This window comes from Candoia aspera, chromosome 13, assembly GCF_035149785.1.
Source record: "Candoia aspera isolate rCanAsp1 chromosome 13, rCanAsp1.hap2, whole genome shotgun sequence".
Taxonomy (NCBI): Eukaryota; Metazoa; Chordata; class Lepidosauria; order Squamata; family Boidae; genus Candoia; species Candoia aspera.
In genome coordinates this window covers 6,801,461-6,828,339 of record NC_086165.1, presented here as the reverse complement: position 1 = coordinate 6,828,339, position 26,879 = coordinate 6,801,461, and the positions used below count along the sequence as shown (strand labels likewise).

At 45.2% G+C, this 26,879-nt stretch overlaps 1 protein-coding gene across 14 annotated transcripts in view; it reads right to left on the bottom strand.

Annotated features, from left to right (window-relative positions):
• Positions 1-26,879, bottom strand: part of CELF6 (CUGBP Elav-like family member 6) — a 106,862-nt gene that overhangs the window by 11,200 nt on the left and 68,783 nt on the right. For 8 of the 14 annotated variants that reach the window (XM_063314547.1, XM_063314554.1, XM_063314550.1 and 5 more), the window contains exons 3-6: positions 15,827-15,875; positions 6,162-6,290; positions 4,118-4,197; positions 273-416 (exon numbers count right to left, since the gene is read on the bottom strand). In XM_063314547.1, coding sequence (XP_063170617.1) covers positions 273-416; positions 4,118-4,197; positions 6,162-6,290; positions 15,827-15,875 — 402 coding nt within the window. Of the gene's footprint in view, positions 1-157; positions 161-263; positions 417-4,117; positions 4,198-6,161; positions 6,291-15,826; positions 15,876-26,879 lie in introns of all 14 variants that reach the window. The other 6 variants (XM_063314557.1, XM_063314560.1, XM_063314559.1 and 3 more) reach the window with 3 other exon arrangements.

Here is a 26,879-nt window from a genome sequence, read left to right as displayed (position 1 = left end):
AGATTCCAGTTCTTCATTTTTTTTTCGTTCATGCCAGGGAGCGCTCTGTCTTTCCAGACTTTATAAGAAGAATCCAAATTGAAATCATGGGCAAGTTCTGGCTACCTCATCCATGGGCTTATCCCTGCTACAATATTTTCTTCTGCTCATGGTGGACCTGCTATTGGTTCATTCCCCACCCAACCAGCAGCTTCTGGCTTGTCCACCTTTTCCTGCTTCCCCGTTAAGGGAAATAATCGTGCCTTACAGTCAGGGCAGCCAGCATCTCCTACCGCTTGTGTATATGCTCCATAGGCTCCAAACTGGATCGTCATGGGATTAAAGATCCCCAGCTGTCCTGCCATCTGATGCATCCGCCGCAGAGTTCTTTCCTTGTCTGTGTCGGCAAACTTCACAACTAAGCTGGAGGACGCTCCCTAGCAGGGGGAAAAGAGAAGCAGAGGCAGAAACAGAGAGAGTGGGGCAGATTGTACCCATCACTTCCATGTGTGTTGGTTCGAACTGGGGAGTCCTGTAAATGAATCTTAAGGAAGAAGGCTGTTGCAGCACAAGAGGAACAATCCTGAAGATCATGGTGGCCCCTTCATTTGTGAAGGTCTCCTCTTTTAGAACCATGCAATGGTATCTGGTACCAGACTTCATGCATGTTCTCAACTACCTTTCTTGAGGAGGGTTTTGGGACACCGATCCTCTGGTTCTACTTCGCCCTTCCTGAAAATATTGCACTCCCTGGAGCACAACAGTTTAAGCAGATCATCGCCTCTCACTTTTGCACACCTCCTTGTGAAAGCAATGACCTGAAATGGGGCTTATAAAAACATTATGCCGACACACAACATCTCGGCTGCTATATCATGCAAGACTTGGCAAGCCAAGAGTGACAAACCACACTGCAGCTCAGGGCAATGTGCAGATCTAGAGAGGAGTGTTTTCCTGCCACATCTCTTCAGTTTGCAGAGGCCATGCAAACAGGTGGAGCCACACCTCACCAATCCCTGGAAGGAATGGCTTTACACAGGTATGCAGGAGTGTGTTTCTGTGGTAGGGGCCAAGCACACTGGACTGGTGAATGTCCAGCCAAGAAATCACCCGCCCCCATGCTGAGAAATGGGCTGCTCCTGGCCAAGAGGGGCTTCTAGACCATGGACCTACAGCCACCCAGTTAACCCACCCCAGCAACTCTTGCCTAGCCAGCACTTGTTTCTATCTGCCTATAAAGACCCAGATCCCTGGTCACCCAACTGCTGACCACAGTGGGTTCTGAAGCCACATTTGCAGGAAACCACAGGATCCTGAGACATTCTGTTGAGCCTGTCTGCCCATAGAAACACCTGATGGGAGGCCCCTGCTATCTCAACCAGACACCGACTGCCTATGGATTCTAGCTAACTCACCTTATTTAGGCAAAGCACCCTTATCTTTAGTTACAAGGCATGGAATTAATTTCATCCAGTCACAAAACAGCAATGGTCTGTTTGGGGGCTGGGGGAAGCTTTGAGATAAACACGCTAATCCTTGCAGCTACCATTTCCTGAAGTGCATTTTTCACCCCAGACTCCAGATGCATTCCTTTTTCCAAGGCCAGGGCCCATTTTTTAACTGTTGTCCTCGTTTCTATTTCAGTTTCATTACAAACAGGGTGAACATGATTACTCTTCAGTCATATATCTACCACGTTAGAACTGGGTTATAGTTTTCAGAGGTCTCCTGCAGGGCATCCAGATGTTGCCTGCGTACCCACAGCTTTGGGGTGTGCTCCTCTGTCGTACTGTAGAATGATGGGTGATTTTAGAAAGGCTCTTTTGTTCCTCCTGAAAATTGTCTTCTCCTTTTGATGTCAACAGGCTCCAGCCATCTGCAATGAGCTCTTGCATTTGTTCCCCTCCAAACACTGCTGGGCCATTCTAGCCATTGGCGCTCCTTGTCAGCCCAACCTCCTGCAAGTGCTGACCAGCTCAATCCTCTCTCACAATCCCCGTGACTCCTGGGGCATCCCTGACCCCTCCCCTTTCTCTCACTCCCATTTAGAACTGTGGCCTTCATTGTTAATTAGATGGCCACCTCCTGACACCTGCTTGGAGAGCACAGCTGCTGATCAGAATAAACAGCAAACAGTTATTTTTTGCAACAAGTGGTTTGATCCCCAAGAATCTGATCCAATCACTGAGATAGTAAATTAGCTGCTGATTGGATAAAGGGGGAGAGTGTGTGTGTGTGAGTGTGTGTGTGAGAGAGAGAGAGAGAAGCAAGCAAGCAAGCTACCTTGAGGAGAACGAAGGGATTGTATTGCAGAGCTTCCCCATGTTAGCAGCTCTAGAGATTGGTTTTGCAGGCAGGTTAGAGAGAAAACAAAAAAACTCCCAAACCACAGCAAGGCCAACATTCTGCTATGAATTGTGGGGAGTCTGCTGCCATGCTCTGCTATTTTGGAATAACTCTACTCCTATTCATGGGGAGCTGGTGGTAGAAATCAGGGGCAGCCCCAGGGAGGGAGGGAGGAAAGAGAAAGACCAAGTATTTTGAAGATAATATTTGTAGCTCAGGGTTGAACTGTGGAGTCCTTGGTGCTCTCTGAGCCTTGTTTTCTTGCAGACGTTTCACTGCCAGGCTAGGCAACATCTTCAGTGTGAACCCCATTCCCTTTTCGCACTGAAGATGTTGCCTAGTCTGGCAGTGAAACGTCTGCAAGAAAACAACAAGGCTCAGAGAGCACCAAGGACTCCACAGACCAAGTATTTCTCCCCCTCAGACAAGTTGGGTGGTGGGCCCCGAGAATTCCTTGAAGAAATGGAACATTTCACCCAGTAATTATAATGAAACCATCAACTAGAGCTTACAGAATAATGCTGTTAATTCTGAGCCTGCTTACTTTCAAATCAGTTTGGAAATTAGTTCCATCAAAATCAGAAGGACTTGTCTTAAAGGAGGGGTAGGAAGTGAGCCTTTCCAGAAATCACTGCACCACAATTCCTCTCTTGTCTGACCATTGTCTGTGCCAGTGTTTCTCAACCTTGGCAACTTTAAGACATGTGGACTTCAGCTCCCAGAATTCCCCAGCCAGCATGCTGGCTGGGGAATTCTGGGAGCTGAAGTCCACATGTCTTAAAGTTGGCTGGGGAATTCTGGGAGCTGAAGTCCGCATGTCTTAAAGTTGGCTGGGGAATTCTGGGAGCTGAAGTCCACATGTCTTAAAGTTGGCTGGGGAATTCTGGGAGCTGAAGTCCACATGTCTTAAAGTTGCCAAGGTTGAGAAACACTGGTCTATGCTGAATAGAGATGCCCCTCCTGCCTTACAGCAGAGGTTCTTAACCTGGGTCTGTCAACAGATTTCAAGGAGTCTATAAACTTGGATGGGAAAAACAATCACAACAATCGGTATCCTCTGACTTAAATTTCACTTCTCATTCACAAATGTATGTAGGCAACAACTTAATTTAGGGCCGGTAGATTCCAGAAATGTTTGTTAACTTCCACAAATCTCACTATCTAAAATTATCATATTCTAACAAAGGGTATTGTCTTGTTATTGATTGAATGGATTAATTCAGAAGCACATTTGCCAGTGTTAAATGTTTGGATAACTCTGTGCATGATTTGTTTCCTTTGTAATACAATCTATATCTATGCATTTTATTTTAGGCATTTAAATACGTTGTTCAGAGAATGAGCCCGTTGGTTTCACCAGCCTCTCAAAGGGGTGCATAGTATAAAAAGATCAAGCACCCTTGCCTTGCAGAAAAGATGCTTAGGACGGGAGAGTTAAGTATGAAATACACTGTTGGTTTTCTTTTCAGGAACCAAGTGGGACTTTGACTTGCAATAAGACCCAGATGCATGGCAAAACTTCAATACGCCTAACTTAATATGTGGGACCATTATTAAATATGTGGAGAGTAATCACATTAAGATAATATAATTTTAATTCAATATAATTTTAACTCAATGCAGATTAATTCAAATGGATTTTAGGTTTTGGATGGGTTCCACCTGCTTTTTGGACTGTGGTCCCTCCCGTGGTTACGCGGTGGCCGGTGGTGCCTTGCACCTTTCCCCCTTGTGTGCATAAAGTATAATTCTGTGTTCCTCCCTCTGGATATGGCTTTTGCCCCATGCTTACCGGCATGGTCTGACTCCCGTGGAGAGTGCTAATGGCGGCTTGAGCTTCTGCGTGGCTCCCGTATTTGACAAAGGCACATCCTACGAAGAGAGAAACCATCAGCTTGGAAGCATGTTGAAAGACATCTAAGTAAGGCCAAGGGGCCTCCATTTTTGCATCCTTTGCAGTGAATGCAGCAGTTAAAATTCTTCAAATAGCCTTCCCTGGGCTCTTAAGCAGTCCTTATTCTTTACTGGAGGAACAACCCACATTTTTAAAAGGTAAAAGTAGCATGCCTGCAAATACAGATAGTCCTTTATTTATTTATTATTCAAATTCTGTTACTGCCCACCTCTCCCAAAAGAGGAGTCCTTGCTTAACAACCACAATTGGGACGAGAATTTTGGTTGCTAAGCGAAGCGGTCATTAAGCAAATCTGACCCAATTTTATGACCTTTTTTGTGGTAGTTATTAAGTGAATCACCATGGTCATTAAGGGACCCACGTGGTCGTTAAGCGAATCGCGCGGTTCCCTGTTGATTTTGCTTGCCGGAAGCTGGCTGGGGAGGTCGAAAATGATGGTCATGTGACCGTGGGGAAGCTGCGACAGTTGTAAGTGCAAGGGCCAGTCACAAGTCTTTTCTTCAGCACTGTTGTAAGTCTGAACCATCACTAAATGAATGGTCGTTATGCGAGGATTACCTGTAGGAGCATAGTCCAACTACTACTAAACAGAGGGAACACATGTTCATCTAGCTGCAAAAAGGGCCAGAATTGATCCCCAAACACATCCTGAATCTTTCCATTTGCTTGTTTTCGAATGCTGCTTCACCATCTCCTACTGCCACAAAAGTAGGCATTTTTCAGGGACAATAACAGGGTCGAATTACCGCCCAACCCAGACACATTAATTCAGATTACATCTCCACTTTGCTTGAAGGAAGGCTGCTCCCAGCCAACTGTGCTGTAGATGGAGGCTTGAGATGTAGAACTTGCTGTTGTTGTGGCCCAAACCCCAATCAAAAGGAGAATTGATTCAAGTTCCCTTTGTGATGACTGCCTACTCAGGTTACCATTAAATTTGATTCATACGTGATAAAGTAGAAATCTCTTCAATGGAGTGTAGTGTGCAGTAGAGAGAAAAAGTTGCGCATAGAAGTCCCCGCGCTTTCCCCAAGTTAAACAGCCCAATGAATTCAACCCCCTCCCCTTCTTCGGCATGCAGTCCCCCTTTTTGTGCCAGTCTGTTCAGTTCTGTGCAGATGTCTGCAACCGCTCTGCCGGTTGACCTTGGATGCCAGAGTTAGTCCAAACAAGATGCTTTCACACTCCTGGCTTGTCCCCTCTCCCACTTCTACCGACTCACGAGTCTCAACCCGTGTTGATTCTATTCATGCATGTGAGTTGGATCAGATGTTCTGGGAACATTTGATCTGGAGCATGACACCCTTTTTGAAAGGTGCATGTGATAACAGGGCTCAGGCAGCAGAACAGCATGGGGGCCATCTCTGGAAGCTGAAAGCGACCGCTGGCAACTCGGACACAGGATGGTTGGGTTTGCATAACATCTCAACTGGGTCAGGTACGAAACTGGCCACCAGAGGTGTCTGCGGAGGGGAGGTCATCTGCAAGACACTCCAGGCATGCCATTGTCTTGTAGGTAAGTGCCAAAGAGAGAGCCTTGGACTGCAATGCCACACCTGTCACCTTGCAGATGTTGACCTCTCCTTGAGGACAGCTCTGCTAGCAGCTGTTGCTGCACAATAGGTTGAGGTGGTGATTTTTTTTAAAATTCTGGATCCATTTTTCTGTGGTTTAGTGGGTTGTGTGAACCTCAGCCATTCTGATAGTTTGTGGTCCAGTGTATTATGCAAACCCAGAAATGGGGTTTTAAACATGTTAGATCAGGTAGATCCTGGTTAGATACTCCTTCAGGCATCTCATTGGTGGCCATCAACCTTCTTTATTGGATTTCCTTTTACAGTGCCTGCCACGTAGACTCCCAGTTGACATATATATGTCTCTTACCTTCTAGTCCCACCCTCCAGTTTCACCTGCCCCTCACCTTTACTGGCTCCATCGGGGCCTCGGAGGATGGTGCATTCTTCAATCTGTCCGAAGGGTTCAAAGAGTCGCCGGACATCATCCTCACTTTGCTGTTTCCCCAACATGCCTACAAAGAGCTTCCTGTCTTCTAAAAACAAGCCACCTCTCATTAGTAAGAGTAACAGAAAAACCCACAGTGAACACAGCCACACAGAAGAAAGCTGGATGGTGGCTTTGATGACCCTGGTCTGCCCAAGAAGTGAGGATCAGAGGCACTGTCCAGCCAGAGGACCTGCTCAGCTGAAGCCACCTCTGGATCCTCAAAAGGAGCAAAGCTGGCTCATCACATTAGGAAGTAACCAGAATCAGTCACATCATCTCAAGAGCCCCGTGTTTCACGGTAAAAATTAGCAGTTCTCCTGTTGCATCTCCAGTTCTGCATTTATTTACTTAACTAATAGCTTATACCTGCTGGAGGTGTTTGGCAGGGAGGATATTGTTGTCCCACAGTCTTCCACCGACTGTTTAAAACACAGCCTCAGCAGAGTCTGACATGGACAATGACATGCTTCATTCTTCCTCAATGGCCAAGTATTTATTAGCATGGATGTGGTCAAGAGATAATGGTCACCTCATGACACAATTGTTGAAATGTACTCCACATGGGGCTCCCCTTCAAAACCATCCAGAAGCCACAGCTGGCTCAAAATGCAGTGGTGCAAGTAGTGACAGGCACTTCTTGTTATACCCATGCTGCAAGCTGCATTGGCTCCCAGTTGGCTTCTGGGTACAATTCAAGGTACTGCTTGGCACCTCTAAAGCCTTCATGGCATAGGTCCTGGTTATCCGAGGGACCACCTATCTCGCATTGTTTCTGCCCACCTGGTTTGCCCTCCAAAGCAGCCAATGAGAATGCAGTTTGGCCACAGAACCTGGAATCTGGGTTTATCCAGCATTAAGCCCTGATTTATGTACCTGTGGTTTTCTGAATATGCCAACACTGGCAGAGTTCCCACAACACACTAAAACATAAAGCATGGTTTAGAAATCACAGTAGCTGCATTTGCATGGAATGTTAAGCCAGACCCTAACATAATAGCATGAGATGGGGGTGGGGTTGGAGTCCTTCTTCGGTGTGGGGAAAGGCACAGGAGGAATGAGAAGGAATATCTTGGATATCTGGAGCCCTGAACATAAGCATGAGATAGCAACATGTTGTGGCAGGGCCCAACACAGGAAGAAAATAGCAACAGGTGGACCACTGGGGTCACTTTCTGAATTGACTCAGATATCACGGTGGAGCAATAAACAGGGCAAGTAGAGAAAAATTGGCAGATTTGAAGGTTACGGGAAGTGTGTCCCTGTGTGTGAGCGTGTGTGTGTGAGAGAAGAAGAGACTATTAAATAAAGTAAGACGCTCATACGTGGTTATGATTGAGTACCCCAATAACCTACCATTTCTGGCTTTCTCAAGAGTCATAAATAACCAAAACCTCATTGGAGCAGCTGTAAATAATGACCCGTTCACGATTATTGCCAGCATCTGTCTCTTGCCGCTCTCACGCCAGTGTTAGGCTTTAATGGCATTTGACACAGGAGATAAGGTGGTCTCTCTCAGAACTCACAGCCCGGGAAATAAATAAATAACAGCCCGGCACGGCGGATGCTTTCTCAGCCGAGATGCTGAGAAAATTAGTTGAGGGACCAGGGATCATGCATCGTCTAGTTAAATGTAAAGCATCTCTATCAGAAAGCAAAGTGAGCTGCAGCCACCACTATTGTGTTTTCTTGGGGTGCGAAGCTGTGGCCTAGCTTCAATTTCCCTGACTGGCTTTCTTGTAGAAGTGTCTGTAGGGGAGTCAAAAACATCAAAATGGAGTTGGCAACCACACAATCAAAGCCCAGCCCCCTACGTTCAATGCTGCACATGAAAAGAGGGCAGGATGCCATCTAGACTTTTATAACACACACACCCTCCACAGATGCCCCTGATTTCATGGGGATGCTGGTCTGTCTTGCTTCAGTTCTTAACTTACTCTGAGCCAAATCCTGATTGGTTTGAGCTAAGTAGGTCTGGATGGCTAGGAACATCAAAGGGGTTAGGATCATGAGTGAAAAGAGGGGTGTCCTTGAAACCCCTTAGCCTCTTGGCATGCATGGGTGGCTCCTGAGCATGTCTAGGCCCTGTTACTAATGCCTAATTTGAACCTCCTTTTTATTATTAATTTTTTTCCCATATGGCTGGATCTAGCCTTCCCTTTAATTTCCTACCATGAATTGTATGTAGCTTCCCTCAGGGGCATTCTGGGAAATTACAGATATCTAGTATTGCTCAGGGGTACTGTTTCCAACCAGGGAGGCCCCTAAATTCCTCTGCTGGAGGAACAGCCTCAGCCAAAGAGACTTTATGGGAGAGCTCAAACCTAACCCTGTTTCTGCTGTTGTCGTGACAAGAGTTTTTCTCCACACATTGCCCTGATATATATACATATACATATATATACATACATGCAAACTTTGTTCCAGCATTAAGGTAGTTGCATAACCATTGCCCCAACAGGTAAGAAAGAAGTTGAAGATTTGCACTGGAACTGGGCCTTCGACTTCATGGCTGTATTTACACAACATGCTCAGTCAAGCTGGTTAAAGACCCGGTGGAGGCATTTATACAATACACCCAGCCTAGTTAGCCTTCATCTTAGTTTGTTTCTTTGTGGCTTAATGAGTTACACAAACCCAACCCATGTCATGAGATTATGCTTCTGAAACTCAGAAAATGGATTAATTCAGTAGCTGATTAAAACGGGTCTCACGCACTCAAAACACACGGCTTGCCAAAATAATGATACCCATGTCATGACGTCGTCATGCAAACGCTGCCTTTATGCACTTGCGTCTTGATGCCTGACACAAGTATGCACCCATCATGCATAAAGGCTACAACATGCTTACTTGCATCAGGCATCAAGGCACAAGTGCATAAAGGCAGCGTTTGCATGACGACGTCATCATGCATATATTCTCCTTTTGACAGCCCCGTGGCTTGTTACAACCATAGACCTCTAGGTTGAGTGTGAAGTGTTTTACTGTGGTCCAACAAGTTTTAATCTCCCCCTCCTTGTCCCCAGACCTGGGGATTCCCACAGAGGTCTAGATTAAAAAGCTAGAAATAATCACAGTGGCTCCAGTGGAGATGCAATATATAGTCTGTTCTCACTGTAGAGATGGCTACTAGCAGGGCATCATCGGCTCAATCTGCTACCCCGGGACTCCCTGCTCACAGCAACTTCATGGCCATGCTGCTGTTTTTTCTCAGGAATCTCTATTTTTGAAACCCACATGAGCTGGGCAGCTTCTCAGTCAGGATACTTCAAAACTGATAGCGATCCTTTGAACAGCTCTTCAAACAGATCTCTGCCTATTGTTACACTGGATGTATCCCAGGCGCTCACCCCGTTTTGTCTGTTGGCTTCTTATTCTGTGCCTGTTCTCTTTCTCTCTCTCTTTCTCTTTTTAAGCCAAAAAAGGATGAAGAACAGTTGGTTTTTCGAAGGGCTGTCATGGTCCCTGTTCCAATGTTCCTGTGAACATCGTAACCAGTTCCCATGCCATGCTGGTGCTGACACGTGTTGCTGTTTGGGAGGGGGCTGCTTTTGTTCTTTGTGCCAGGCACTGATGTAGACGCTTTGGAATGTCTATTTGGGTTATTTTGCCTGTTCAAGGACACTTCCCCGAAGACTGGGAGGAACCATTAGGAACACCTGCAGGCTGCGGGGAGTGGACTCTTTCTGACTCTGGGGGGAGGGATTGGAACCATCTAAGCTTTAATTGTTTGAAAGACCCACGCTTTTGCCATTCTCAGCTTTGCTCTTGAACTTGCATGCTATCCAGTGATAAATCAGATATCCATAAGCTTCTTGTGTGAGTCTGGCTGGAAACTTGGGTAGGCGTTCATCACATAAACCTGAGAATCTCTAATTTCGTTAACTCCTACCAAGAGAATATTCTTGTAAGGAATTTTAGTTGGCGATGGCTATTGGGTAGGCGTTCATCACAGGCAAACACAACTCAACAGGACTGTATCAGCTGAAATGGGAAGCTTTTGAGTCCCCAACTCTTGATTTTATTTTGGTGGATTGATTGGTTTGATTTCAGTCCTGCCTTTCTTCCAAACAGTGTTCATCATTCTTCCCATTTTACCTGCAGGCTAGTAACTCTCCAGGGAAAGCGAGGCTGGGAAGTCATGACTGGTTCAAAATCCCCAAATAAGGATCGCTGTTCCCAGTCAGTCTGATCACTGCATCACACTGGCTAAGATGTCTATGAGCCCCTTCACACACACACACACACACCACACCCCTTTAAAATCTTTCAAGAAAACAAGGATTTGGCCACCGAGGATCTGGACTCTGCATTTACGTTTCTCATGTCTAAATCAACTGTTTTATCCTACCACACCTGCAGAACTGGTTACTCCAGACTGACCTTTGGGTAAGCTATCACCCCATGAGTTTTACACTCATGAAATATTCATTCATTCATTCATTCATTCATTCATTCATTCATTCATTCTACATTTTGAATTTCGTCACCACCCATCTCCCTTAAAGAGCGACTCTGGGCGGTTTACAATATCTTTCTGCCACGCTCTTCTCCAGAAAAAAATCCTGCAGGATCCCTCATGTCCAAATGTTGGCCACCATGGGCTGAAAGATGGAGAGGGTCGTCTCCATAGAAAGGAAAATTTCTTCCCCTCCTTCTTCTGAGAACCTGGCCAGAACTGCTATCTTGTTCTAGCCATTGATTTTTAATCCCTCAGCAATTACATTCTGTAAGTGGGTAATTTATTTCCTAGTTCCCTCTGGGACACCTGGAGTTTTTGCTGGCACTAGCTGAGTTGTGTTTAATAACTACATCTCTTTTGGAATAGATTGTTATTTACCCTGCTCAAGCATCAGAACCTGGGAATAAAAGACCAATCCTTGTGTACATTCAGCTGTAGGCAGAACACTGGGGAATGAGGAGAAGGTGAAGAGACAGAAGAGGAGAGGGGGGAGAAATTTCATTTGAGAAATCAACCAAGATATACCTTGGATACAAGCCATTCGAGGAACAAGAGTGGCCGGGAATCTCTGAGTCTCCACTTGTTGATCAAGTAGAGCTCCCAGGAGCTCCAGCCACAGATGAACAATGCTGGGAATTGTATTTAATAAGATCTGGAGGCCAACAGGTTCCCCATCTCTGCAGTCAAAGACTAGGAAATATAGCTGTGGGATGGTCTTCTGCAAAAAAGATGATGAACCCCCAACTGTCTCAAGGGGCAGAGATGCACTAGCAAGAGGAGATGCATGCAAATAGCCCCTGGGGGTCTCCCACTTTGGGATTCTATAATCCCAGGTGGCAGCTGTGGCTAGGAGCGCCTTTGCATACTGTCGGGTTGTGCGCCAGCTGCGCCCACTCCTAGACCTAGAGGCTTTGCTCACAGTCACTCATGCCCTTCTGACCTCCCATCTGGACTACCGTAATGCGCTCTACATGGGGCTGCCATTGAAGAGCATTCAGAAGCTTCAACTGGTGCAGAATGCAGCTGAATGGATAGTAAATAGTGTTGGCTCCTCGGCACATGTAACACCACTGCTACGTGAGCTGCATTGGTTGCCGGTGTGCTTCCAGGTGCAATTCAAGGTGCTGGTTGTCACCTTTAAAGCCCTTCATGGCATGGGACCGGGTTACCTAAGGGACTGCCTTTTCCCAGTTGTTTCTACCTGTCCAATTCAATCTAGCAGGTTGGGTATGTTATGGGTCCTGTCAGCCAGGGAGTGTCGATTGGCGGGAACTAGAAGGCGTGCCTTCTCCTCTGTAGCTCCTGCCCTCTGGAACATCCTCCCTCAGGAAATTAGGATGTCCCCAACCCTGCTGGCCTTTCATAAGGCCCTGAAGACCTGGCTTTGGGCCCAGGCCTGGGGCCTTGAGCGTGTGGATGGTCCTACCTCTTGGTTATATTAACATCCATGCATTGCTTACTTGGCAGTCATGCATATTTATCTTGTATTTATTTTGTATTTTAATTGTTTTAATGGTAATTGTTTTATCTGTTTTGTGGTTTTATTGTTGTAAGCCACCCAGAGTCACTTGTTGAGATGGGTGGCTATAGAAATTTAATAAATAAATAAAATATTTCCCACCCCACCCCCAATTATCAGGCAAACAGAGAGGTATTTTGGGGAGTGGGCAAGCTGTGCTAACCCATCTTCAACCAGCTGCCTCAAGTTTTCAGCATTTCCCAAATTAAACAGCCTCTCTACCAGTGTTGGGACAACCTAAAGCAGTGTTTCTCAACCTTGGCAGCTTGAAGATGTGTGGACTTTAATTCCCATATATTACTATTACTATTACTATTATTATTATTAATAATAATAATCCTTAAATAGTTCCATGCAAAATCAGGCCAATTTGCATTTCCTTTTGCTAACACTGATTGCTTTGTTCTAATTGAAAATGGAAATTATCTTACAGAGTATTTGGAGGGCTGTTATTTTTGGCAGCATGGGAGAATTGTTTCCTTAAACCGAGGGCAAGGTAGTGGTATTTATTTAGTAGCTTAAGGGAGATATTAATAATTCACCCTCCTCATGATCTGTGATATTCAGAGGGTTGTGAATGTCCTATCGAGTTCTCCGAGGCCTGGTGCTTCTGGCACAACTTCTAAAAGCCAGTTGGGATTCGGACCTGTTTTTGATTCAAGTACAGAAGACAATCCCAATCACTCCCCTAGAGGGTGCTAGTCAGCCATGGACAGCAATTCTGAAACCTTTAAGATGCTCTCCGAAGGGCCGGCGGGCGTCACTGTGTGCTAAGCCTGGATGTTATACCCGAAGTATCATGGCCAAATTAAAGCGAAACCAGGGTGGAATTCAGTTCAGGCGTGCCCGAAATGTCTAGCTATTTTTATTGTCAATTCTCCATTCTTATGCAAATGTCTACTTGTGTGCAGTGCTGACTTGTAAATACTTCCAGGTATTGAGCGAAGAGCAGCAACTACCAAATGTTCTTAAGTAAACCATAAATCTCTCATCATCTCGGACCCAAGGTGAATGTGTAGCTTTGGTGAAAACCCGAAGGCTGCGCTTCAAGGAATGGGTGGGGCCAGGAGACAAGCTAAATCTCATTTAAATTTAATTAAAATTCAGTATGTGTGTGTGTGTGTGTGTGTGGGTGAGCTGACCGAACGCTCGAGTTCAGCTTTTGTGTTCGAAAGTGCTGGGAAAGTAGAAAGACTAGATTGTCTGTGTTGCAATATGAGCCATCGGTGAGTTCTTTTCTAGTTCCAATTTTGCTTTTTATTACAATTGCATCAGAAAGGAGGGGTTGCTACCACTGGGTTCCTGCTCAGACATGGCTCAGGGCTCATCCTGATGGGTTTCAGCAACGTAACTGTGCCTGCTGCCACAAAACTAGGTTCTCTCCTGCCTAGATTGGCTTAATTTAAATGTAGCCAGTGGACAGATTGCTATTTAAAAATGCCACTGGTCTGAACAGAGGCATGAAAGAGCAGGCAAGCTCAACGAAAGCTTGTGTTACAGTGGAGGAGAGGATGTCAGATGCCAAACAGGGGTTTTCAAAGGATTTCAAGGCTTGCAGCTATAGATTCTGCACCTCTATTAATTAACTCTATTTTTACTAACTGTCTCCTCCTCCATACCATTCTTACCCAAACTGCTACTATCGGCAAATTGCAAAGATTTGCAACATTCCTACTTCGCTTAGAATCCTAATCCTAGACTTGAAGGGACCACTAAAGCCATCGACTCTACTTTCCTGTTCAGGGCTGGTGTCCACATTCAAGCACCCTCCACAGATAGTCCTCTAAACCTTCTTTATCAGAAACAGCACCCTTTCTCTGTGGAACTGGACCCAGAGTGGAATGATTTTCACCATTAGTAGGTTCTTTCTGAAGTTCTAATGGAATGTGCCTTCCTTGAAATGAAGGGCATTATTCCAAGACCTGCCAATTAATTAATTCCAGTTTTGTTTTGTTTTGCTTTAAAGGAAGGAGCAGCTACCTAGACAGGATGACTACAGTGGTACGGACAGGAGAACCAAGATCTTAATTTGATTTGAGGGGCTCAGGCATGATAATATTAAGAGAATATGGCTCCCCTTGGCCTGATCCTATTTCCCTCTATCTGGCCTGCTTCATGGGGCGTCGAGCTCAGGATCTGTATGGTGGCCTAACCAGAGTGGCTATGTAAAGGTTAGAATAATAATACCCATTTGCCATGATCACACTTGCAGAACCCACCCAGATATGGCCCTTAGAATTGCAGGTCTGAACCACATTTGAATATTTAGTACCATTTCTCTAAAGTGCCATTTGGAGACACACGTTCACAATGAACAAGGGAAATGGTGACCTTTAACTTCCCAGAGAACTGAGAGGTATGCTGGGACAGTCCAACAGCTACCATGCTTGGCTATGCTCTGGAAGTCCCATAGCCTAGTTGGGCATATGATTGTTTCTCGGCCTCATTTCCACTACCTGTAAAATGGGAAGCATTTTTGTGCACCTTTGATTCTGAGAATGAATGGCCTTGGGTTCATTTACTCCTCTATTTATTTATTTATTTTAACATACTGCCTGTTTTTGACCTCAAGCCCCATTAGGGAGAAGACAGAATGCTAGTGTTCCTTGGCATTCTTCATGTTGGGCTTCCAGGAACAATGAAACAGCTGCCCCCAAAGACCCTAGCAGGTGTGCATTTACACAAAGGATGAAACAGCCCCATCCATCAACTGCAAACCAGGACGAAGCCAATTCCGATTGAACGCAGTCTCCCTGTTTGCTAGCTCTTTTCAAGAAATAGCGAGATGTAAAAAGAGAGATGTAAAAGCCTCTGCTAGACTTAGCGGTTGTATTTCAATTTACTTTCTACTTCCTGGTCCTCTTAAAATGAAAAAAAAAAAGTTCAAATGTTTTGCAATTTCACTGCATTACAACCATGCCTCCCGTTACCCTCCAGCTGAAAAAAAGGATTCTTGCTCTTGCTGGATGGCCTGACTTGCTTCCCAGTGGCATTTAGTAGATCATCATTGGATTGTGTCATTGTGTCGTGCTACCAGTCCCTCTCCCCCAGGAAGAATTCTGGTAGAGCAGTGAGTGTTAATTGTCTCTAGATCAAACCCAGATACAATACACATTTTTTATCCTGTAGTGTTCCCGTGATGCAATCATACAGGTGAGCTGCCTCTTCCCACCTTTCTATCTTGTGGGGTTCATGAGATGCTGTCCCAGTCCTTGCTGTAGCTAAAAATTATAGTCTTGGTCTGAACACCAAGTCAAGAGTTGGGTAACTGAAATGGGGACTACAGAATACCAAGAAACTGCAGAATGCTAGCAGCTTCCTCTAAATTCTTCCTTGGAAAGCTAATTTGGGGGCAGGCAGGCAGTCTCTTGCCCTCCACATGTGTTGGACCAAAAGTCCCATCACCAGGTTGGCAACACTAATATATAAGAATTGTAAATTGGAAGTTAGTTGGAAACTGAGATGGCAAAGGAGTTCAGCCCTAAACCACAGAAGTTCCTCAAAGATGATTTAACCCAACTCTGAAGTGTCCCCTGAACTACCCATTGAGGAAACTAGCTGAGCATACAAAAGAATGTCTTTAAAAAACAAAGCCACCTACCTCCTCGGCCTTCGCTATCTGCTGGTTTCACTTGGATTGGACGATTCATCTGCCAAAGGAAACACAGGAATGATTGGTTAGAGTCTGGATTTGTATAGAGCTGTTCCATGTTCTAATATGAATCATCCTTCTGAACTGAAGATCTGTTAGATGACTTCTAGAGGCATCTATTTGTATGTGCCCATAAAGATGGTGGAAATTTTCTTAATGGAAGGTAACTGTTTGCTACCCACCTCACAACTAGTATTATCTTAATGAGTGGCAAACTTATTCTCCCCAGTGTGAAGCTTTAGACAGATCAGACATCATCATCCTAGATCAGCCTTTCTCAACCTTTTGACCCTGGAGGAACCCTTGAAATATTTTTCAGGCCCTGGGGAACCCCTGCACATTCAGGCTCCAATATAGGCCAGACATTGCAAAAGTATTATATTCGTTTCACGTGTTGGCCTGCATAGATGCATTAACAGTGCTCTTAAACTAAAAATAAAGAATGGAACTTGCCTCTTTAATGTGAACTTGTCCAAATTGGAAATAATTTTTTAAATAAATTGTGATCTCCCAGGGAACCCCTTGCGGAACCCTAGGGTGCCACAGAACCCTGGTTGAGAAACCCTGTCCTAGACACAGGAGGAAGATACTTGAAAGGCTGGGAAAAGCTTGGAGCTCGTCCAATGCAAGAAAGGAAAACTGAAAAAAATTAGTAGGGACAGAAAACAGCCCCAGAGTGTTGACCCTGGCAGGGTTCCCACACCACAATAATATGTGATCTGTTTGTTTTTGGCTTAGCACGCCATATGAACCCAGCCACTGTGGTTTATGAACCGGGCTTTATGGCTTAGTGTGTGATGCGAACCCAAGCATTTAATAAACAACGGTTAAGCAAACTGTGGCTTAGCGTAATGACTGAAGCAAGTCTGTATGTCGTGTTAAAATAGAAACTAGTCCCAGGGTGGGTGAGTGGGCAGGTGAAGAAATGGAAGGAGCACCCTGAAAGATGGCTTGGCTGAGGAGCTGGCCAGAAAGTTGAATTAGAAACCGTCCATGGCAACACTTTATTGCAAGCATGACTTCTTCCATCTAAGCCACTTCCTAAGGAGGCAGGATTGGAGCGAGCTAAAAAGATAAATGCTACATTTATAGCCTGGAACATCACGCTAAGAGAGTAACAGGAACTGAATACACAAGCCTCCAGGGTACCACAGTGTTGTTTGCAAAGCCTTCTCTGTTGCCGTGGTGAAAGATGCTTCCCTGGCAACCCTCGCCCAGCTACGTGCTGCTCCTCTCTTGCCTCCCTCAGCCACCTGACCACTCTCCTCCTGCCAATCAGCCTGGCTAATTGATTTGTGTATTAGGAGACATTGTGGATGGCATTTGATGGCTATTGAAGTCAATTAAAGCTCCTTCGCCTCATTGGGGTGACAGACGAATGGCTACTGATACATCCAATCATGTATCGAGTGCTTGCACACAAGCACCCAGACATCCATGCATCCACACACATCCTACTTTCCCCACCTGACAATCTCAAAGAAGCCTGTGCACATATACCTTGCGTGGCCAGAATTCATGGTCTCTAGCTCACTCTTTGCTGAAAGCAGTATTTGGACCTTGGGTTCAGGAACTCATCAAGAACTGGCTTACCAGCCCCAGAAAACTAGAGAGTACAGCCTACCTACACCACCTTTCAACAGACTGGCATCCTAGAGATAGGTGAGGCCAGCAATTGCCAGTACTCCAAGGCTAAGTATCCCAACATCTGGAAGGTCCAAGGTGGGGAAGAACGTCTTCCATCTCTGATAGGTATTGTGTGCAGAGAAAGCAAGGAAGATGACCTTGATGGAAATATGCAGGAACCATTGCCTAGGCCAGGGTTTCTCAACCAGGGTTCTGTGGCACCCTAGGGTTCCTCCAGAGGTTACTTGGGGTTCCCTGGAAGATCACAATTTATTTAAAACATTATTTCAAATTTGGACAACTTCACCTTAAAGAGGGAAGTTTCATTCTTTATTTTTAGTTTATGAACACTGTTAATGCATCTATACAGGCCTACCCATGAAACGAATATAATAATTTTGCAACGTCTGGCCTATATTTGAGCCTGAATATACAGGGGTTCCCTGAGACCTGAGAAGTATTTCAAGGGTTCCTCCAGGGTCAAAAGGTTGAGAAAGGCTGGCCTAGGCAAAAGGGGCTGAAACATTTTTTAAGTCCAGAAGATCTAGATAACATTCAGAAGTGACTCAGGCAGACACCTCCCTGATTCACTGGAGTATAAAGAAGGAAGAGGAGGTCCAGCCCAATCAGACTTGCAAGATTCTCTTATTAAAGCCCATCTCAATAAAAGTAATTTTAGCCTTGCTGTGGTGTTGATTTCCTGGTCCAGTCTACCTAGTGGGGCTGAGGGTGTATGTGTGAAATCAGACAGTCTGCTAAAAATACTAACCTGAGTATATGGAAGTAAATCTAATATCTAGTAACCAGGGCATGCTGAAAGTCAAACTTGCTTTCTATTCTTATTTAATATTTACTGATTTTGCAGATTTCTAATCGGCTTTCTGGCTTTTAGTAGCACCAGCACTGCCCATTTTGCCTGAGGCTTGCAGACCAGCTGGTGAAGGAACAACAGTGACAAGTTAAGTTGCAAACTTCTAAGCTATTCTTTGGCATCACAAGTTTCTGCTGCATCTTGGCAAGGGAAGCTACAATTTGGCAGACTAGCTTACATCTCTTGGGAAGAGTCAACTACTCAATAAAGAGTCCATTCCTCTCTTAATGATTGGGCTTTGCCAAGCTTAACAAGAAGGACTTTTGTCCACTCTGGAAAGCAGAATGGCCGGGCTGAACCAGGGATCTGTCAAGAGGATGGGAAATGTATCATGTAGAGTAATCAGGGTGGGGTGGGTGGTGGAGCTGGATGTATCATAGAGTTATAAAATAATAAAAGATTGAAATTGGAAGGTGTCTTAGTGTCCAGCTAGTCCACCCCCTGCTCAATCCAGACTCCACACCATAGCATTCATCTACAGCATCCCTGACAGATGGTCATCAACTTACTTCATAAGTACCTCTGCAAAATTGGCCTCAACCTATTCCCACTGTCTGATCTTCCATACTATCAGGAAGTTTCTCCTTTCAGAGATTCTGCCCCTCTACAATTTGTCAACCCAACTGCTCATCCTAACTTATGAAGTGGAAGAGAATATCCTTCTCCGCTATGGCAACTTTTCTGGTACTAATAGAAGAGAATCTCTGTAGCTCAGGGTTGAACTGTGGAGTCCTTGGTCCTCTCTGAGCTTGGTTGTTGGCTTGCAGATGTTTTGTTGCCCAACTTGGGCAACGAAACATCTGCAAGCCAACAACCAAGCTCAGAGAGCATCAAGGACTCCACAACTTTTCTGGTATTTGAAGACAACACCATGTCTCCTCTTTATCAGATCAAGTGATAATACATTTGGGAACAACAAAATTAGTTTATTCATTATAAACTCATTTTTTTTCCTCCAGGGAGCTTAAGCAATGTGCATATGTTTATGACTTGGTTGGATGCTCTCCCATTTTTTCACACCTTGCACATAGAAAACTATGATATCAGGGAAAGTCTTGGCTAAAATTCTTTTTCTTGGCCAACTAATTTTCCATTGATAAGAGATTTTTGATAGTGGGAGAGAGTATCAGCGCTGGAATTTCATATTGGCTTTCTGTCATGATCTAGTCCTATACAAAACTGACATTCTGGGATGGACAATGCAGCTCTTACATATGAATGATATACCTATGGAACTGGAGGGGATCATGTGATCACCCTATCAAGTCTTTGCTAACCTGGAGTCTTTTGGATGTATCTGGAATTATAGTTGCCAGAATTCCCACTGGTCTTACTGCTGGCTAGGAATTCTGGGGATTGTCACCTGGAGGAGAGTAATTGTCAAAAGCTGACCATGTTCCACTGCCCATTTCTTTTCTCATCCTGCAGGTTATCTCACATGGCTTGCCAGTGACAAATAGCAGGAGCAAATGAGGACTAAGCCAGCCCTTCAGACAATGACTTACATCTGGCTCTGCATCTTGTCCTCCTTGCCACCCTGTGAAGCACGAGAGAGAACACCAGACCTTCTTCACAATGTGGCACTTTAAAATTGATGGTTCCTTTCCCCAGAAGTCTATTTGGTGTCCAAGTTGACTTCCCACCATTTCCTTTTAGAACCATTCTCACCCTTTCCTTTTTGTGACCCAAATTAAAAATTACTACAAAGAATCCTAAGAAGAGTTGGGCTGGATCATACACAAGATCCATTCTGGCCAACTTGTTCAGAGGTCACTTCAATGCCTCTGGGAGATCCAGAACAGGAGCACAAGGGCATTCTCCCATGGTTGTTCCTGAACAAATCTTCATTCGGAAACCTATCGCTTCTGGCACAGCTGGTGCTGATCCCAACAAGTAGCCCACTGACAACAAAGAATCACCTGGCCTCCTAAGAACACTTAGCTATACCTTAATACAGGTTTCCCCAACCTGGCCACCCTTCAGATATCAGACTTCGACTCCCACAATAGCAGAGCTATTGCTGAGAACTCTGGGAATTAAAGCCTATACACCTGGATGTTGCAAATGATGGGAAGCCTGGTTTGGATACTTCCTCTCCTTCTTGACCAAGATGCATGAAGATGGGCAACCCACCCACCAGCTGCCAGCCAACAAAGTTTGCCATGAACTTCTTGTCCGCCGGAGACCAATGACAAATATTTCCTTTCAATTACCCCTGGTTCATAAAGCTAATGCTTGTTCCAAGCGGTGGGCCGTATCTATCATCCCTCAGGCGGCCTCCTCACTACATTAGTTTTATGGGCCTGCACCCTTGATGGGCACGTTGAATCCTGCCAGCGATAAGACTAACAAATTAGTCAAACTGACACCAAGGGGACTTTTTACGAGACCAGGCTCCAGTCTGTCTCCTGCCAACTCTGCTCTTTGACTAGAGAATGATTCGCAGGGCCAAAGGCAGATCCGGTTGCACCAAGCTTTCCTCAAGAAGGTCAGTCATCCTCTTCATGTGCAGGGTGGGGCCACCCGCCCTTCCCCTGGGTGGGAGAATTCTGCTTTCGCACATCCAAGGAAGGAAATGGGCAAGTGCTTCCTAGGAAGCCAAAGATAGCAAGGGCTTCATGAAATCTCTGTTTCCAGGTGGAAGCGCCCAAAATATCAGTCTAGAAGCCACCATGGAAGGATCCAGTACAGAAAAGGAAGAACAAAAAGAGATCATAGAGGTGCACATGCTCGTTCAGCTGCTTTTGCTCATCCCCCTCCGACAACAATGAAATCCATCAATAAAATTAGGACTTCCAGGAAGAATGCAGAACTACACTAAAAGAGGTTGTTGGCTTTGCCACTACAATGTCAGACTGAGTTAGATATCCATAGCCCTGAGAGAGATGTATGGGTGTATCTGCTTGATGTTATATTATAAATTTATGATGTCATTCTTATTATGTTAGCATAATAACATCATGTATGAATATGTTAGCAGTAGTTATTGTTAGTCAGAAGTTTATATTGTTGATAAATTTGTATTTATTGTAATGCATCATAGGTGTTACTTTATGCTGTGAGCTGCTTAGAGTCATGTGCAGCATTGAAGCACTCTTGGTATAGATATGCATATGCACACACACATACACACACCCACATTCTGTGCCAACAACTGGGCAACTACAAACAATTCTGTTTTCCTCCGTGTCTTTAAAAAAAATGAAAACACAAGACTTTTGTTTAAAGTCAGTGCATTGAGGATAGCTTACAGTACATTAATCAGGGCAATGCCTTATTATAACTTATTATAAATGTAAGTTATTTGTTATTTATTTATTTATCATATTTTTATCACCGCCCATCTCCCCCACTTGCGGGACCCTGGGCGGTTCACAATAAAACAGTTTAAAATTCAATAAAGTCAGAATAATATTGATAATCAATAAATATAAAATATAATGAAATCCAAGTAACGGCAGATCTAACTCCACCGAAAGGGGACACGACTGGTCCCGGCAGGACTAGGGAACCAACCAACCCCAAGAATGGCTCTTCCTCTCCCCACTCCAGGCATGGTGGCAAAACCAGGTCTTCAGCTGTTTTCTGAAGTCCAGGAGGGAGGGGGCTAACCTCACTTCCGGGGAAGGGTGTTCCAAAGGGCGGGAACTGCTGCAGAGAAGGCCCGCCTCCTGGACCCCGCCAGATGGAATTCTCGTGCAGACGGGGTCCGCAGCATGCCCTCTCTTCATGACTGGGTGGGCCGGGTAGATGTAACAGAGATGAGACGGTCCCTCAGGTAACCTGGCCCCATGCCATGTAGGGCTTTAAAGGTGATAACCAACACCTTGAATTGGACCCGGAAGCAAACTGGCACCCAGTGTAGCTCGTGCAGCAAGGGAGTAATATGTGCTGATCTTGAAGCACCTAAAATCACCTGCATGGCTGCATTCTGGACCAGCTGTAGCTTCTGGATACTCTTCAAGGGTAGCCCCACGTAGAGCGCATTACAGTAGTCTATATTGGAGATGACCAGGGCGTGAGTGACTGTTCGAACGGCCTCTTGCTACAGGAAGGGACGTAACTGGCACACAACATGGTTGCGCAAAGGCCCTTCTGGCCACGACTGACACCTGTTCTTTGAGCAGGAGTTGTGAGTCCAGGAGGACCCCCAAGTTATGCACCGGCTCTGTCTGGGGCAGTGCAACCCTATCCAGAACCAAAGATGACAAAGTCCCAAATACAGAAGAGCCCTTAACCCACAGCCACTCCGTCTTACCAGGGTTCAGCTGAAGCCTGTTGTTCCCCATCCAGACCCCAACAGCCCCCAGGCACCTGGAAAGGGCAGTCGCAGCATCACTTACTTTCCCCGGGATGGAGATGTATAGCTGAGTATCATCAGCATATTGATGATACCTCGTCCCATGGAGACAGATGATCTCACCCAGCGGTTTCATGTAGATGTTAAAGAGGAGAGGAGAGAGTACCAATCCCTGCAGCACCCCACAAAGAAGGGGCCGTGGGGCCGATCTCTCCTCCCCTATTAATAATGTAAGTTATTGCCCTGATTAATGTCAATGTAGTATTGGGATACTCTTTTCAAAGGGGGAAGAGGCACCCTTTTGGGAGGACAGCTGTGTCAGTCCTGGGTAGCCAAAAATCTGAAGGAGTTTGATAGCGCTTTTTCTAGCTAACACATTTCGTGGAAAGGCGTAAGCTTTTGTGAGTCCCTCCGCCTCTGATGAAGTGAGATGTTGCTCATGAAAGCTTATGCCTTTGAATAAAATGTGTCAGTTGGAAAAGGCACAACACCGAGCAGCTTTGGCTGATCATGAAAAAGCTAAAGAGCATTGAATCCAGTTAGTACTGGGATTAAAAAAGCTACCAGGGAGTTCCAGGGTGGTGGGCTAGACCAGGAAGACAGAAGGACATTCCTGAAATAGGCCACAGCAAACCACTTTTGGGCTGTTCTCAGGAAACTTTCTGGAGGTGTTTATGGAGCTTCCAGGAGTAGAGCTGATTCAAGAGAAAATTTGCCTTCACCTTTTATTCTTTAGGGTAGTGTTTGCAGTGCTGACTCAGGGAGTCGAAATCCACACATCTTCAAGTTGCCAAGTTTGAAAAACACTGCTTTAGGGAATGGCCTGCTTCTCTGCTGGGGGAAGGAAGAATTCTTTTCAAGAAGGAAGTCTCCCTGAATGAGGGAAGGTCTTCGGTTGAGAACAAAGTATCCTGGGGCAATGAAATCCCTTTCCCCATGTGGGCATTGATCTCCTGGAAAGGACCAGGACCAGGACCAGGACCAGGACCAGGACCAGGACCAGGACCAGGTCCAGGACCAGGTCCCCTGCCTCAAAGGCCCACCAAAAGTTAGCAGAGAGTGGTCTGCTTCATCCCAGGCTGCTTAGAGGGTTGAGCTGCCCACGTATTTGAAGCTGGAGCAACACCAAGCTCTCTCAGCACACCCACAGACACAGATTTTCCGTGGGGGCCTGCCTGCGTGTGCATCCTCAGCACAACCCACCCCGTCTCTGGAATCTTCCCTTGTTTCTTCAAGGGGAGATGAAGCTAATGGTTAATCAGGAATAATTATTTCTCCCTGTGTTTGTTTCTCTAGCTCTGCCGTTCCCAAAGGACGTTTCCCAAATCCTGTTGACAGAGATTACATTGGCAGCAGGAGAGTCTCTGAGGAGACCAAGCAGCCCGCAGGCAGCCCGTTGACAACAACGCAAGGCAGCACAAAGACCACGGGGAAGATCCAGGCCCACAAGTGAGCAGGGAGAGGGAGGGATCGTGATGGGTGGCCCAGTTACTCCAACAACAAAGCTGAATTGTTCCCTTTGATCAGTCTGTGCCAGTCATCCCCAGTCTGGCAGCCTCCAGAGGCCTTGCATCTCAATGCCCATCATCCCCAGCCAGTCTGGCCAACCTTCAGGGGACACTAGGCTGGGGCAAGCTGTCCTAGGCTCTCCCTTTTGTTTGAGCCTCATAGCCTAAAGAGACTTGCCTGTACCCTCCCCAACCCGAGCTAGCCTGCCCAACTGGATGAGGATGATGGGGTTTGTACCCTATCACAACTGAAGGGGCAGAGAAGGCTAGGTTGGATGGGTTTGGGGTTCCCTCTTGAACTCAGACAACTAGCTTCAGGCTCTGCAGAGATGTCGGCAGAGTGACCCTTTTTATTAATAGGATTGTATGCAGCTGTCTAATAGGACTGGGGAAAACAGCTCTGGAGTAGGCGAAGGACGGGGAGATACTTGTCTATGGGGTTGCTCTGAACCAAAGCAAAGAATGAAGCAAAAGCAGATATAGGATAGGAACTCTGGGGAAATGCAAAGTGGACTAGGAGAAGGGGGAGATAATTACTTCCTACTGATCCCATGAGTGATGATTTGGGATGAGCCGCAGTTACACGTATACTGTTCCATCTGAGTTACTGCATTTCAGGAATCCTAACACCAAACTCTAAGTCTGGCCAGTAGTACTTCACCCATCTCTCTCTCTCTCTCTCTTATCATTCCTGCTATTATTGCTGCTGACAGTAGTAGTAATAGCAGAAGTTGTAGAGGCACTAGTAGTCCCAGTCATTACTACTATAGCTCCATCAGCATATGTCTGCTTTACAGAACACAAGAGGGTTCTGCCCAAGATCTTATTAGCATCAAAAAAAATAGCCTCTTGGCATTCAGATTTGTAGCCAGAGACAATCAAGTAGCTGGGTCTATGAATTTCTCCAGAAGTAGCACCTTTTCCTTGCCAGTGAACCCAATGTTCCTCTAACTCCCCAAAGTCAGAAAAACAGCGGAGCGCTTGGAAACGCTTGGAATACCGATCGGTCCAAACTTTCCATGGTTTACTGAAGCCCACTTCCTTAAAAACAAAGCAATCCCTCTTCAGATACAACTCAGAGGAAAATAGGATTTCCTTTCCTCGTGGAAAGTTTATTTCACAGAAACTGAACACTCACCTGCAAGTCCATTTCGGGCAAGGGCCTCATTTTCTTGGGATGTATCTTCAGAAATCAATTGGTATGGACATACTTGTACAGTTCCCTTCTTCCTTCCAGGCTTGGCAGCCCAGGAATAGAGACAAAGAAAGAGAAAGCAAGGAACTGCCACTCTGTTCTCTGATAGTGCCACCAGCTAAGTTGATGCCCCCTTCCCTTCTTCACAGATGCCACAAGACTGACTCTCTGAGGAAGAAGAGAAGCAGAACCTGAAGATGGTGGGGATGGTCACGACATCATCTAGATCTCCCTGAGCACCTCATGTCCATTACAACTGAAATTATAAGGATCAGGAAACATTCAAACCTTGGTAGCCAGGCTACCTTGTTTTCCTTGACTCTAGTCATCCATTTTTCATTTCATGCTGTTTCCTGCCTCTCTCAAAAAAGCAGTAATTAAAAAAAGACACTCTGGAAGTTCCTCAGATGGATCCAGTGACATGAAAATCTTTAAATAAATAAGTTAGGACTTCTTTGATTAGAGAAAGGTCATCACTGATGTTCATCAACGACTGGAAACCCCTTACGGGCTTTTAGTGTAAAAAAGAAAATGATTTTGTGACTTACAGTTTTGATGATTAGAAAGAATATGTTATAGAAAGAAGGGAATTATGATGTAATCTTAGAGAAAGAGGTTTGATTAGAAGTGTATGTAGAACTGCCAAGAGGAAGATCGGAAGCCCTATCTATAGTCTGTCTGTCTGTCTGTCATCTATCTTCATGTTTTCTGTCCTTTTTCTTTTTTTATATCTCCCTTTTTCTTCTTCTTTGTCTTTCCCTTTCTTTTCTTTTTTCTTTTTCACATTTACGACATGTTTTGTTTGAAAGTATTTCTTATGTATGTAAAGTCTTTTAATAAAAACTTCTTTAAGTAAACAAGTTAGGAAGTTTTTCTTTTTTAAAAAAAAAGTTAGATAATTATGAACATACAGATGCAATGAATAGGAGGGGATCTGGCCTTTCACTTATTATAGTTACGCCAGAGTAAGCAATGCTGTTGCCTCTTGGTGATAATGCTCACATGTGGACCTTTTCTGTCTTGAATAATACCCTTCAGAAACTGGAAGGGTGTATCTGTTCTGAATTTCTGTACTTGCCCCTCTCGCCATGCAGAGCCCTGCATGAAATTAAATAAATTGCTCTCAAATGAGTGAACACAGCGTGAAATATTCTCCAAGGCAGACAAGGATTAGTCTTTCCTCTCTGTGTGCCTCAGTAATGGAAGTGCAACAATCAACATGGGGCAGGGTAAGATTTTGAAACAACATGACAACACTGGAACAGGAAGTAATAAATATCTCTACATTTTGTGTACCTTCTTTCTGAATACATGCACAAAAGCGGGGTGGGAAGAATCCCAAGCAAACTAATTTACCCTTTGGGCTGTCTGAATCTCCTTTCAGAGTCCCTGGAGCTAGCATAGCCGAAATTCATTAGAAAAACACTACAGTATGGAGGCATGATTTACTGTCAATAATCAGGCAAAAAGCTAACTGAGAGGGTACATAAACCTTTGGATAG